The sequence below is a fragment of the Grampus griseus genome (genome assembly GCF_964374135.1).
Source record: "Grampus griseus genome assembly, chromosome: 11".
Classification (NCBI taxonomy): Eukaryota; Metazoa; Chordata; class Mammalia; order Artiodactyla; family Delphinidae; genus Grampus; species Grampus griseus.
In genome coordinates, this window is record NC_139005.1 from 77775434 (window position 1) to 77790975 (window position 15542).

Consider the following 15542-nt stretch of genomic DNA (forward strand, 5'->3'; position numbering starts at 1 on the left):
ATGGGATGGATCGAGATCTTCAAATGTGACTCCACCCTTTTGGCTTCATCAGCATCTTTGTAGGACCACAGTGAAGGCTCCCACATGCTCACCATGTAAGCCCGTGTTCTTGGCATAGGATCGTCAGAGACAAACACTAATGCCCTCTTGAATGAAGTGGTGCACAGCCCAGACATCCATGTTACCATCACCACTGTCCAAGCCTTGGTAGGCTGGCAGATGATTGTAGAGAACAGTTGTATTTTAAGACTTTTGCCATCAGCAGACCAGGTCAGAGAGGTGTACTGGGTGGCTCTGCTTTGCTGCTGGTACTGATAACTTCTTGCTTCAGTTCATTTACAGTGACCTTGCCCTCCAAGTCCCAGAGCTGGGTGTTGGGGCCCATGGTGGCACAGAGCCAGCAGTGGTTGAGGCTGAAGCACAGGGAATTGATGATGTCCCCACCATCTGGCATATAAAGGTGCTTGCTTTTATTGAGGTGCCACAGCATGACCTGGCCACCCTTGCCTTCAGAAGCACAGAGGGATCCATCTGGAGAGCAGTCACAGTGTTCAGGTGGCCCGGGGGGCTGATATGGTTGGATTTCAGTTTGCAGTATTCCAGGTTCCATATGTTGACCAGCTTGTCCCGGGCACAGGAGATGATGATGGGATTGCTGCTATCGGGTGAGAAGCAAATGCAAGATACCCACCCCCAGTGGCTCTCACCCTGGACAGTCTATTTGCATATACCCAGAGTATATAAAAAAAACTTCCAGAATTTTCTCTTCAGCCTAAGAAAGTGTTGCTAACTCTTTGAAAGTTTACATTCAGAGGATTTACTTTAAAAAAAAAAAGAAACCACTGCTTTTTTTTTTTTTTTTTTGGCCATGTGGCATGCAGGATCTTATTTCCCCAACCAGGGATCGAAACCATGCCCCCTGCAGTGGACGCGTGGAGTCTTAACCACTGGACTACCAGGGAAGTCTCAGAACTATTGCTTTTAAACGCATACTCATGAATGCTTTATAAGGCTCTTGAGAACTCTGGTAATTTAGTTCGGTTGACCAGAGCCATTCAGGTTGTCTCATAGGTCATGAGACAAATCAGATATGGCCTATTCTGGGCCATGTTTTGGGGGCCTCTAAGCTTGTATCTGTCCTTTTGCTCAGGACTCTATCCTGAAATAATCCTATAAGGCTTGGATTACAAAGATAGTTGAGGAAACAAAAGGCCAGTGTCATGGTCCGTTTGGGCTGCTAGAACAAAGTTCCATAGACTGGGCGGATGATAAATAACAGAAATGTATTTCTCACAGTTTTGGAGGCTAGAAGTCTGAGATCAGAGTGTCAGCATGGTCAGGTACTGGTAAAAGCATTCTTCCAGGTTGTAGACTGCAGACTTCTCACTGTGTCCTCACATGGCAGAAACAGAGTTAGCTGTCTGGCCTCTTCTTTTAAGAGCACTGATCCCATTCATGAGGGCTCCCCTCTCATGACCTAATTACTTCCCAAAGGCTCCACCTCCATATACCATCGCATTGGGATTAGGGTCTCAACATACAAATTTGGGGGTGGGGACAAAAACATTCAGAACATTGCAGCCAGCCGGCTCTCCTTCACTAATGCACTTAAATATAATGGCAGAAATTTATTAGCATCTTACCTCATGCAAATTTTCCTGTTTCAGTCTAGTTGGTTGGCATGTATCTAGAATATCTAGGTTATTTTCTATTTGAATAATACCTGAACCCAATTAACTTAGGTATAACAAATTATTCCATCCTTTATTTGAAACAATATTGGTTCAAAAGTCCATTAATGAGTAGAAACTAGTAGATGTTTGTTGAATGAGTATGGCACTCCCTTCAACTTGGAAGCCCCAGCTTCACTTCTAGAAGTAACAGCATTGTTTCTATTTTTGTAACTTCCTGGCTACTGTCCTAGTCATTTCAGTTACCCCAATGCTATTCTGCACCCCAGCAACTCAGCCCAGCTAACACAGACTGTCCTGCTGGCTAACTGGTTCATGGTCCCTCACGGCTGTACCTATATCAGGGCTGGGAGAAAGAAGACAAATGTGTAAGTCTACTCTTTAGGTAATGAAGTAAGGATATTCTGAGGCCTTTTAAGTTTTATTTATTTATTTTTGGTTTGGTTTGATTAGAAGTATCAGAGCAAAACATAAAAAGAAAGAATTAGAGTGCTCTCCTACTTGCCTAATCCTCATTCACAGCTCTGGATGCATCCCAACAAGGTACTTGCTGTCTGAGCCACTCTGTATCTTTTTTGGAAGAAGATGAGGTGAAGACAATGACAGTAATTTTCATCATCTCCCTATTCCTATGTTGCTATCATTCAACCAAACACCTACTGAACACCTTCTTCTGGCTCAGGTAATACACTTGGTCCTGAGGATATGAAGATCACACAGTCCCTGTCCTCAGGAAGTTCGTGATCTCCTGGGAGATGCAAACAAGTAAAAGTTCAGAGGAAAGCGCAATGAGAAGTGTGAGCCTAGAGGAGAGAGCATTTAAGTCTGCCTTAGGGTGAGAGGCTACTCTTTACAGAGGAAAATTACTGTTCATTCTACTGGCTGGGCATTAAATTGAAGTTCTTATTTTTTACACTCTAAAATCTCCTTAACAATGGCACGCATTTACTGTCAAAGCTGGTTTCCATGTGATAATGCCACAAATATGATTATGCCAACCTCTTCTACTGCTCGCCTTACACTTTATATCTGGAAGTCATGGTACTAAAAACTGGCATGGATGTTTTCCAAGGAATATGGTTATCATACTTGACTATTTATAATTCTAAAATGGAAGATTAAAAAACAAGTTAATAGGCACTTTATAGGATGGGCATGGAGTCAGAGGAGTGAATCAGCAGAGGAAGAAAGAAGAAGAACCATGTAAGCACAGACGCACTCTAAGGGAACTTAGACTACCAAATGATTTTTTTTCGTAAGTGAGGACTTGTTTTACATACCACGTGGAATGCTCCAGGGGCCTTGACAGGTCTGAAGCCATCAACAGGTATACACTGATCAGCGTGGCCATTACAGAAGCAGCTGCCCTTGACAATGAAATCATAGATTGCATAGTGCGTAAAATGTTGAGGCTTTGCATTCAGGTTGTTTCTCTGACAGGGACAAGACTGTCGTTTTAGCAGCTGCACACGGAGGTTGGTGATCTTTAGCTGCTCCTGCACTTTGGCACTGTAAGGGTTCTCCACATCATACGGTGGTGACAAAGCTCTGAAAATAACCTGTAAAGAAAAAGAAAATGCTGTGCATATATAGGACTGTGTGCAAACCCTGAACTATTTGCCCCGTGTAGTTCTGTTTTGATTTATACCTTTTATTATCTGCAAGTGATAAGATAACAAGAGGTTTTCAGACCTTGATCACCCCTGGGGAAGAGCTGCCCTGTTATTCTAAGGAACAGATGTGCTGCCTGTTGGGATGCAGAAGAAGTATAAATTGAGTAATCAGCAGAAATCTGACTCTTGGGTTGAAGGCAGCCATACAGAGATCTTGGGGGAAGAGCATTCTGGGCAGAAGGAACAGCCAGTTTGAAGGCCTTGAAGTGGAATCAAGCTTGGCTTATCCAAGGAAGAACAAGACCAGTGTGACTAGAGTTCAGGGGACAAGGGGGCAGTGGAGAGGAGGACAGAGGCCACGTATGACAGATCATGAATAGAGAGCCCTTTATAGGCCGTGGTGGAGTTATCCTAACTGTAGTGGGAAGCCACTGGAAGGTAATAGGCAGAGAAGTGATGTGATCTGATTTGCATTTTTAAAAAAGGTAACTCTCTCTTGCTTCTGCGAGGAGAATGGATTATAAAGGGTAAAGGATAGAAGCAGGAAGACCAGTTAGGAAGTGACTGCAAAATAAAGATGCAGGCACTTATATTTCTAAATGAGGAATGACCCTTTCAAAGACTCATCAGTTATTAATTGGGACCACTTTCGCTATGAGTATTTTTGATTCTCCTTTTCTGGATCTGCCTTGCAACTTGTGGCATATATTTGGAATATTTTTACTGGAAGTAAATATACAACCCTTTGAGGGTGGATTTGATTTCTAAAATTAGTCAGAAGTCACTTGAATCCAAGGCAGTGAGTAATGTACCTGATCAAGTTAGTTAACAGCACTTTTGGTTAAATGCAAGGTGTAACAAAGTAATGAGACTTTTTATTGTGCAGGTTATAGACAGACTCTACAGGCAACTTAAGGCTTTAGTTATGAGGAGGAAACCAGAGGGAGGAAGGCTCAGAAGGGACAGACTTTGGACATGTCTGTGAGTCTATACATTATACAGGGGCAATAAAATGGGCCTTGGGGTGGGGTGGTGCAAATTCTCTAGTGGACCTGTTACCTTGGAGGAGTAGAGGTTAGTGGAAAGGGAAATCACTGCCCATGGAAACCAATGAATATAAATATAATGTAACATGAAGCATTATTATAAGGAGGGCAACACTGTTACAACTCATTATGCAGTTAAAAAAAAACACCTCAATCAATCTTGTTGATTTATATAGTAAGAAATACAAAGCTCCTCTGAAAAATTCTTAAGCATCTCTTGACTTTTTAAAAATATGTCAAAAAAACCCTATTTACAAAAAAACAGAAATATTTTGATAACCACATAACGGTCGTCCCTTGGTATCTGTGGGGGATCGGTTCCAGGCCCCCCTGGATACCAACTTTTGCGAATGCTCAAGTCCCTTAGTTGGCCCTCCATATCTGCAGATGTGGAGCCTGTGGATACAGAGGGCTGACTGTAGTATGAAAGTAAAGTAATTATTAAAAAGTAAGCTTTGGATAAACTCCCATTTAGAGAGAATGTACCTAAAAGTAACTTTCCAGAAAAAAATTTTTTTTCTTTAAGGAATACTTTGGATAGAAAAATTTCATTTTATAAATTGCTTTTGCACGGAAAGTATGAAAAGGCAAGAATCTACTCTGTAGGATCACATCTCCAGGTCTATTGGTACAGAACTGTCCTCAATGAAATATAACTTAAGGGAAGGTGATAATCAGCACTAGGCCTCCTATAGCCAATTCTCCATCCAGCAGCCAGAGTGATTCTCTATTAACAGAAATTGGACCATGTCCTTGCTTAGATCTACACGCACCTAAAGACCTACCATGTCTCTCAGAATAAAATACAAAGTCCTTATAATGGCCCTGCTTTATTTTTTTTTCTTAGTGCTATTACCACCTGCACATTTTAGTTGTAGTTGCTTAATGTTTTACTGTCTTCCCCGTCTAGAATGTAAACTTGATTTTTTTTTGGGGGGGGCCACGTGGCATGCAGAATCTTAGTTCCCAGACCACGGATAGAACCGGTGCCCCCTGCAATGGAAGCACAGTTTTAACCACTGCACCACTAGGGAAGTCCCTAGAATGTAAACTTCTTGAGCGGAGTCACTAGTGTATCCCAGGACAGTGCCTGGCACAGAATAGCTACTCAATAAATTTTTGGTAAATGAATTGATTAACTATAAAATTGTTCTTGGCACTCAAATAATAGGTGAGAATTTCAAATAACTTCCTTTTACAGGGTCCTAAACAGATTGACACACTGAATTCATGTCATAGCACCAGAAGGGGACAGGTGAGAAGTTGTATTAAAGCAATAGTTACCAATAATGAATTACTAACCAGTATCTGCATATGTAGCTAATTTTGAACTTGCAAAACTTAAAAAGGTTTATCTTAAACAATATTCTGCACCATTTATTCACATGGAAAGTGGTAGAAAGCAACATAGTATGGAATAAAATTTTCCAATAAACAATATGTCGCCTATTTGAAAGTCAATATAGAATTAATGTCTTTTTCTTTTAACAACAGCCTAAATCAGAACATGATTTCACATTTTGAATCATTAAAAAAAAATTTTAAAAAGCATTGAATCCATTGTGAGCTTTACATGGAGTTTATTTTCCATATGACTCCCAAACACTGGCATTATGTTAGACATTTGTGAAGAACTCTTGCTCTAAATAAGATCAGTGATGTGGCTGCCTCCCAATTTATCAAGCACAGTGGTGCAAGGACATGGAAAAAGGTAACCAGTGCTAACTAAATAAGTATTCCACTGAAAAGTCTATTGCATGCTACACTGTCACCCACCCATCCTTTTCCTGAACATTGGTGGCAACTGTTTGCTGTCTCTGCTCCTGGCACATACTTACCCTTGACATTTACCCTAGTTCCCTCTGTCTCCCTCCCCGTGAGAATTGTTCAGCACATGCAGGACTACAGGAAGATCTGTCAAGGTTTGTAGGAACTTAGAAGCTCTTTTGCTTCCTGGACCCAGACTGTGGAAGCTGAATGGCGGCTCTGTGCTTGGTGTGCATGACACCACAGTTGGCACGCTGATATCAGCAGGGAACGGACATCATGACCCCTGAGGCTGCGTGCTGGAAAGGAGACAGCGGAGTGCCACAGACACAAAAGTGGATGGGAATTTAAACCATGAAATCTTTTTTCCAGAAAGGAGACGCCTTAATCTGATACCCTGGGAAATGGATCTACCCTGTGTCAGGAAACAAAGAGTGTGCCAATCCAGATGCTTCAAACTTCTGGCAGGTCGCCTTTTGGGTCCCACCCAGTTTTTCTTCAAATATCCCCAGAAGAAGCCTGTATGGCACTACTCAAATGAAGGAAGAAAAAGTGTAGAAGCCCTCCATATAATATCAGCCTCTTCTGTTTTTGTCCCCATCAGGAACTGGATGTACCTATGGGCCCATCACTGTTCCTCTGCCTGTGATTGCCTCTGAAGATGCACTCCTAACAAGACATAGTTAAAAAGCCAGAGGAGGATTAGGATCAAGCCCACTTTGATGTTTCCAGCTAGTTAGTGCCATTGGCCAGGATTTCATGATCTTATTTTTTTAACTAAGAAATTTGATTATGTTTTAGTGATTAATACTATGCTCATTACAGAAAAATCTGTCACTCAAAATGTAGAAGACATTAAAAAACTACAATTCAATCCATCCTAAAGGCAACCAGGGATACCAGCTTGATAATATTTTTCCATCTAAACTTCTATATGTATAAATACAGAATATAATGTAAACAACTTTGTTTCAACTTAGCAACACTTTGTGAATATTCTTCCAAATCGTTAAAAATAACTCTACATACATCAGTAGTTCTCAAAGTGTGGCCCCCAGACTAATATCATCAGTATCAACCTGGAAACTTGTTAGATATGTAAATTCTTGGGCCCTACACCAGATTGACAAATCAAAAATTCTGGAGATGGGGCCCAGAAATCTGTGCTTCAACAAGCCTTCCAAGTGATTCTGATGCACAATAAATTTTGAGAAACACTGCTACATAATTTAAAACCTGGTTAGAATTCCATTGTGTGGATATGACATAGTTTATTCAGCCAGACTGCTACTGTTAGTCATCTAAGCTGTTTCCAACTTTTCAGTATAACATTACAATGTACAGTCTTGTAGCTAGAATATGGAAGTTTATAATAATATCCTGACACATTTTCAAATGAGAAAATCAAGAGTTAAAGGAATGCATAGTTGTTTTTTTTTTAAATTTTTTTAAAAAAATTAATTGATTAATTTATTTTTTGGCTGTGTTGGGTCTTCGTTTCTGTGTGAGGGCTTTCTCTAGTTGCGGCAAGCAGGAGCCACTCTTCATCACGGTGCGCGGGCCCCTCACTATCGCGGCCTCTCTTGTTGCGGAGCACAGGCTCCAGACGCACAGGCTCAGTAGTTGTGGCTCACGGGCCTAGCTGCTCCGTGGCATGTGGGATCTTCCCAGACCAGGGCTCGAACCCGTGTCCCCTGCATTGGCAGGCAGATTCTCAACCACTGTGCCACCAGGGAAGCCCCGGAATGCATAGTTTTAAAAGCTATCTGAGTTTCTTGAATGAATCATGGACCCTTTCCTACATAATCTTTGGAATCTTCACATTTCTCTGGTCTTGCCTCACTTCTCTAATCCTGGAATCCCTCAAACTTTGCCTAAGGATCTGGAATCTTGGCTTAGGTTCTGCCACTTCTTATGCCCCACTAAAACAAAGAGATCTTTAAGAAGTTCTGAACAGGTTAGAATCACCTATATGTTCTTTCTTTTCTAGAATACTTACAAAAAACTCTCAATAATACTGAAAGTTAGTAAAAATTGTATTCTTTATGTGTTATTTATACTCTGAGATAGAAATTTCAACAGAGTATTAACACAGTGTGAACAGAATAAGAAGTAGAGGAAGTATTTGGTACGTAATAATCAAGGAATTCTTTCAGTATTGAACTCATACCTGACATATTGCTTTGTACCTAAAATTTTATTGCCTGTGTTGAATCATAATAATTTGAGAAACTTAGTTATCACATTAAAAAAAAACTTTTCAGCTGCTAGCTTGAGGAATATTTCAGGTCCAAGTTCATTACCATCCCACGGACTCCTCTGGCACTTGCTCTTTCCATGACAGCATTTTTACACTAGTACATTGTTATTGCCTATTTACTTGTCTGTATCTCACATTAGACTCTGCTCAGTGGGCAGGCACCTTGTTTGTCTGGTTAACAGCTGTGTCCCCCAGCATGTCCCACAGTCTTTGGCATATTGTAGCATTTCATAATTATGTTGAACGAATAAATGAATGAATGATTTCTCTAAATAGCATTTTTAAAAGGAGAAGCCAAATAGGGAATAGGGTTTAGAAAAATAAAGAAAGCAAGATGGTCTTACCACCAGTTCTGCACTCTTGATGAGGAGCATGTGAACACACACATTTGCATAAATACCTATGTAAAAATAGGTAATACATTTCAAACGGCTTTATGGATTCTTTCTCTTCAGTAGCACACAAGATCTTTCACGTTCTTCAGAAAACAAATCAGGCAGGCATGAGCAAGCACCCAAACACATACAAATACTAGATATTTCCCATGGTTTCTGGTCTAGTTTTCTTAGTTACCAAAAATAGAAGCTTCAGGATCATAACTGCAACTGTTATTTAATGGTTTTTGAAACCCTAGACATCTTCATATTCTCAAAAGAGCAGCTTTTGGTTTCAGTGATTTTCTCTATTTTTCTATTTCATTTTTGCTTTTATCTTTATTACTTTCTTCTGCTTCCTTTGGGTTTAATTTTCTTTTCTTTTACTAGTTTCTGAAAATGGAACTGTAGATCATTGATTTGAGACCGTCTTTTCCCCTAAGTGCTTCTTTAGCTGCAGCTCATAAATTTTTCTATGTTGTGTTTTCATTTTTAATTCAGTTCAAATGCTTTCTAATTTTCCTTTTGATGTCTTCTTTGACCCATGGGTTATCCAAAAATATGTTATTTAACTTCCAAATATTTGGGGATTTCCCAGATACCTTCCTATTATTGATTTCTAAGTAATTCCTTTGTGGTCAGGGAATATACTTTGTATGATTTGAATCCTCTTACATCTATTGGTACTTGTTTTATGGCCCAGAATATGGTCTATCTTGATAAATGCTCCCGTGCCCTTGAAAAGATTGTATATACTACTGTTGCTGGTGAAGTGTTATATAAATGTTAATCAGATCAAGCTGGTTGACAGTGTTATTCAAATCATCTATATCCTCACTGATTTTCTCTACTTGTTCTGTCAATTTCAGAGAGAAAGTTGTTGAAATCTCCAACTATAATTATCAATTTATCTATTCCTTCTTGCAGTTCTTGCTTCATGCAATTTGAAGCCTTGTTATTAGGTGCATAAACATGTAAGGTTGTTATATTCTCTTGATTAATTGGCTCTTGATCAGTATGAAATGTCCCTCTTTTTTTTTTTTTTGCGGTATGTGGGCCTCTCACTGTTGTGGCCTCTCCCGTTGCGGAGCACAGGCTCCGGACGCGCAGGCTCAGCGGCCATGGCTCACGGGCCCAGCTGCTCCGCGGCATGTGGGATCTTCCCGGACCGGGGCACGAACCCGCGTCCCCTGCATCGGCAGGCGGACTCTCAACCACTGCGCCACCAGGGAAGCCCTGAAATGTCCCTCTTTATCCCTGGTAATATTCTCTTATCTGAAATCTACTTTGTCTGATAATAATATAGCCACTATCAAAAGCTTTTGATTAGTGTTAGCATGGTATATCTTTTCCCATTCTTCTCCTTTTAACTTACTTATGTCTTAATATTTAAAGTGGATTTCTTATAAGCATCATAATTGTGTCTTTTAAAATTTTTTATTCAATTTGATAATCTCTGCCTTTAATTGGAGTGTTTAGACCTTTTAAATTTAATGTGATTGTTGATATGGCTGTGTTTAATCTACCATCTTGCTTTTTGCTTTATATTCTGTCCCCTTCTTTTTCTCTCTTCTGTTGGATTGAACATTTAGGGTCCTTTTTACTTCTGTTTTTGTTTATTAGTCATAACTCTTTTAGAAAAAATAGTGATTGCTTTAGGGTTTATAGTATACATCTTTAACTTAGCACAGTCTATCTTTAACTAATGTTTATCACTTCACATATACTTTAAGACACTTACAGCAGTGTACTCCCATTTCCTCCCCTTAATCTGTGTGGTTTTCATGCATTTGACTTCTATATATATTATAAAGTCCATAACACATTGTTAATATTTTTTCTCTAAAAAGTCAATTATCTTTTAAAGAGATTTTAAAAATAAGAAAACAATTATTTTACATATAGCCACCTATTTTCCCTTTTTGATGATCTTCATGCCTTTGCACAGATCTAGATATCCATCTGGTATCATTTTTCTTCTGCCTAAAGGACTTTTTTTTTAACATTTCCCATAGTGCAGCTCTGCTGGTTTTTTGTTTTTGTTTTTGTTTTTTTGCTTTTTATGCCTGAAAAATTCTTTATTTCTTCATTTAAAAAATATTTATGTATTTATTTATTTTTGGCTGCATTGGGTCTTTGTTGCTGCTGCGCACAGGCTTTCTCTAGTCGCGCTGAGCGGGGGCTACTCTTTGTTGCAGTGCACGGGCTTCTCATTGCAGTGGCTTCTCATGTTGCGGAGCACAGGCTCTAGGCGTACGGGCTTCAGTAGTGGCGGCGTGTGGGCTCAGTAGTTGTGGCGCATGGCCTTAGTTGCTCCATGGCATGTGGGATCTTCCCAGACCAGGACTCGAACTCGTGTCCCCTGCATTGGCAGGCAGATTCTCAACCACTGTGCCACCAGGGAAGTCCCTTCTTCTTCATTTATGAAAGCTATTTTTGCCAGGTATAGAAGTCTAGGTTAACAATTTTTTTTGCTTTCAGGATTCTGCCCCACCGTCTTTTGGCTTGCATTGTTTTTGTACAAAAGCTGCCATTCTTGTATTTGTTCTTTTGTACATAATGTGTTATTTTTCCCCCCTCTTGCTGCCTCAAGGTTTTCTCTTTACTATTGGTTGTTAAACTATTTGATTATGATGTGCCTTGGGGTATTTTTCTTCCTGTTTCATGTGTTTAAGCTTTGTTGTACTTCTTGGATCTGTGGATTTATAGTTACAGTCAAATTTAGAAAAATTTCAGCCATTATTTCTTAAATTTTCTGTTCCCCTCCTCTCTCTTCTCTCCTTCATGGACTCCAACTACACATATATTAGATTGCTTGAAGGTGTTCCACAGTTCACTGATTTATTTAAATTGCTGATTTATTTATTTATTTTTCTGCATTTTTTTCTCCCTGTGTTTCATATTGGATCATATTTCTATTGCTCTATATTGAACTTCACAAATCTTCGCTTCTGTAGTGGCTAACCTACTAATCCCATTCCATGTTTTTTTTTTTTTTTGTCTGTGCCACGCAGCTTGTGGAATCTTAGTTCCCTGACCAGGGATCATCAAACCCAGGCCACCAGGGAAGCCTGTGAATTTTACCTTGTTGATTGCTGGGATATTTTTGTATTCTTGAGTTCTTTTCTGGGGTGCAGTTACTTGGAAATAGCTTGCTCCTTTTGAGGCTTGCTTTTAAGTTTTGTTAGGTGGGGCCGATGGATTCATTAGTATTGGGCTGGCTCTGTACTTTTACTCAGGCAGTACCCTTCTAATTACTCTACTGATGCATCACAAGGTTGAATTATAAGGTTTTCCATTCTGGCTGACTAGTCCTGGTCCTATATAACCTCTGAGGATTTTCTCCCTCTGTCCTTTAGGGTGGTTCTTTCTCTGGCCTCAGGTAGTTTTCTTAAACACATGTGTTGATCAGTACTCAGTTGCAGACTTGAGGGGGACCATCTGTAGATCTCTGGAAGCCTCTTCCAGTGCAGCTGTTTCTTCTCTGGTACTCTGCCCTGAAAACTGTAGCCACCTTGGCCTTCCCAGACTCTCAGCTCTTTAATTCAGGAAATCCATTAGGCTCCTCCTAGGTTCCTCCTCCCTGTACTCCAGCCTGGAAACTCCAGGCAATAAGCTGGGGCAATCATAGGGTTCACCTCATTTGCTTTTGCTCTCCCAGGGATCACTGTCCTCTGCTGCCTGATGTGCAGCACCTGAAAACATGGTTCATATATATTTTGTCCATTTTTTTTTTTCCAAGTTGTTTCAGGCAGTAGGGTTAGTCTGGTTCTTGTTATTGCATCTTGGCTGAGAGCTGAAGTCTAAAGAACCAAGAGAGCTTAATTGTATAAAATACAATTTATAAAACTGTAATTGGACTAAGCCCTTATTTTTGTATAAAAATATCATAGAAATGACATATTGAAATTTTCATAATAAAGCTAGAAGTGTGGTTCCATTCTGCAGTTAAAAAGGCTTGAAGAACAAATGAGTTTTCTTATGGGGCTTATCAAACTAAGAAATAGGAAAAATAATTGAAAACATAAGCATTTAAACTTTATAAGTTTATTCGATAATTCAATTTTGGTAATTTGTATATTTTAATAGACAGGTAAACCTTCACTATAACTTTCTTTATAATTTATGATACTTATTATAATCTTCTACTTTATATTTTTATGTTTATGCTATGCTGTGATGCATCTTTGTATTCCCATGTACTACTGTCTGATAGATTCTCAACAATACATATTGAAAGACTGAGTCAATATAGAATCATGTTAAGACAGATTTATTTTTATTTTCTGATACAAGAATAATAATATGGGAATTCCCTTGCGGTCTGGTGGTTAGGAATCTGCGCTTCCACTGCAGAGGGCACGAGTTTGATCTCTGGTCAGGGAACTAAGATCCCACACGCTGCATGGTGTGGCCACCCCCCAAAATAATAATAATATAAATGTAATAAAATTTTATTTATATAATGTGAATTTTATTCATAAGAGAATATACTAGGCACATAGTACTTCACAAGAAACTTTATCATCTTAAAGGTATCTTAGTTGTTTGGTAATCTTATACCACTTAAAAGTTTTACTTAAAAATTTTACTTTATTGAAAAAAATGGATTTACTATTAGTCAATATGAAAATACTTTTTGAGTGCCAAATTTGAATAATGTATTTTCAGTAATAAATTTACACCAACTGCCAGGATGACAACCCATTTAGAGAGGAATCCCTGGTACTTTTGCCTAATATAATCTACAGTAATAACTAACTCTATATTAGAAAAATAATCACACTTCTTCCCTACTCTGCTTAAGCCTGGTTAGAGTAACATCTGTATTAAGAAATATTTCCTTTACAGATGCCTTTTTTCTTCTTGATTTCATTTTTTTAAAATATGTAAAACATTTTTGCTTCCATAGGCAAAACTATAATATAGAGTCTATCTAGAAAAGTTTCATATTATTGATGTCCTCTCCCTCCTCTGAAGGCAGTGCCTTTTATTTGTTCTTAGTTTTCCTTCCAGTGTTTCTTTTGGAAATATATATATATATATGTTTTATTCTCTCTTAAAAATTATGTTAAATATAAAAATATATTTACCTCTTTTTCAATGGAAAAAGAAAAAAAAGAAATATTTCCAATTACATTATAAAGCCATCATTTGTTTTATGTGGTTGTTTACTAGTTGTTTACAAATAGCATCTGATAAATTCATTTGAATCTCATAACTACTACACATTGACAACTGTTCTGTATATTGTTAGGTTGATGACACACCTAAGACCTAAACACAGAAACTGATATATTTGTCTTCATTTCTGCTGTTTATCAAGCTATCTCTAAAGTGCAAATTCCCATACTTAAAAAGTTCCTAAAATTTAGTGCGATCCACACACTCTAGTTTTATACTGTCACCACGCAAACAAGGATGGCTTTATGTCACTTGACTTCTGAAGTTAGTTGCTGGCACCATTTAAGTTGAGGTTTTAGGAATTTGAGACGAAAAGCTCAAAGAGCACAGATTCTTTGAGTACATGTACCCTAATATGTTTCTGAAACCAGCTTTCTGCTTTCCTGGGTAGGTAACCTTTGGGAAAGTATGTGAAGTTTCAGGCTTTTTAAGGGTTGCCGTGAGTGGAGAGTTCCGGTTTCATGGAGAGAGAAGGCTGGACAAGGAAAAGATAGCATAATTAACAGGTGGGCATCTGTGGCGGAGCAGCTGGTTGGTTTAATTTTAGAACATTTGTCCTTGTCTGTGCCACTTTAAGTGGAGCACCTGCTTGTCTTAGAGAAGTGTGTCTGTCTTTGGGCAGTGCCAAAATCCTTTTGCTTACACTCTAGAGCATTAAGCACCCTTTTTCATCAGATAGCCCACCTTTTAAAGTGGGAGAGTCTTATCTACTCAACTAGTTCTTCTAAGATAGGACAATATAAGCTAATAAAGCTCTCAATGGAGCAAGCTGAGGAATGCAGTGCACTCAAGTGACTTATTTGTACTATAATAACCTCGATTTGTAAGTACACAAAAGCCTCTTTGCATGTTTCAAGGGCATATTTACAGTTTTAAAATGATGAAAAGGCAGCTTCTTAAATATCTTCAGGGGGAAGGGAAACGACAGAACTGCAAGGAGGAACAAGAAACAAGACAGAAGACCAAAATAAAAATAAAGATTGAGGCTAAAAATAAAATTTAAAACATTTTTCAATACATTTGGAATCCCAGCTTTTCCTTTGCCCTCAGTACTTGGAGTCATAGGATTTGAGTGTCAAAAGAGTCCTTAGCAATTGATGATCTAGTCCGACTAGTGGAAACTGAGACGCAGAGTGCTTAAAGTGATTTGCCAAAGGTCAATCCATAGGCTTGTGACAGAGCTAAGACTAGTACCCAGTTTCCTGACCTCCAGTCTAATGATTTTTCCATTATATCCCACTTTATACTTGTTTGGCAGCTAGCCATTCCTGAATTAAAGTTAAATTTAAAGTGGAGGATTAAGGAAAATATTATATATGATTTATCCCATTTCCACTTGTCATGTTAATAATGGATGGGACTAACTGTGCCTGCCACCTTTATTTTATTAATGGATGTGAATAACTGTACCCTTCATAAAGGTAACGATAGCTACTCTTGTTTGGCTCACAGGGATACAGTGAAGATTTTTAAAAAGATATCAGATATAGAAACACCTTGAAAAATTACTGCTCTTTATAAATAAAATTGATTGGTGAATAGCTTTTTATTAGGGACCTGCCTTGTTTTTGCCAGTCTCTCTTCTTTGGGACTGAGCCCTATCAGTA

The 15542-nt window shown here is 38.8% G+C and overlaps 1 protein-coding gene across 2 annotated transcripts in view; it reads right to left on the bottom strand.

The window, feature by feature from the left end:
• Positions 1 to 15542, bottom strand: part of NTN4 (netrin 4) — a 106240-nt gene that overhangs the window by 64538 nt on the left and 26160 nt on the right. For both annotated transcript variants that reach the window (XM_082666265.1, XM_082666264.1), the window contains exon 3: positions 2972 to 3250. In XM_082666265.1, coding sequence (XP_082522391.1) covers positions 2972 to 3250 — 279 coding nt within the window. The remainder of the gene's footprint in view (positions 1 to 2971; positions 3251 to 15542) is intronic.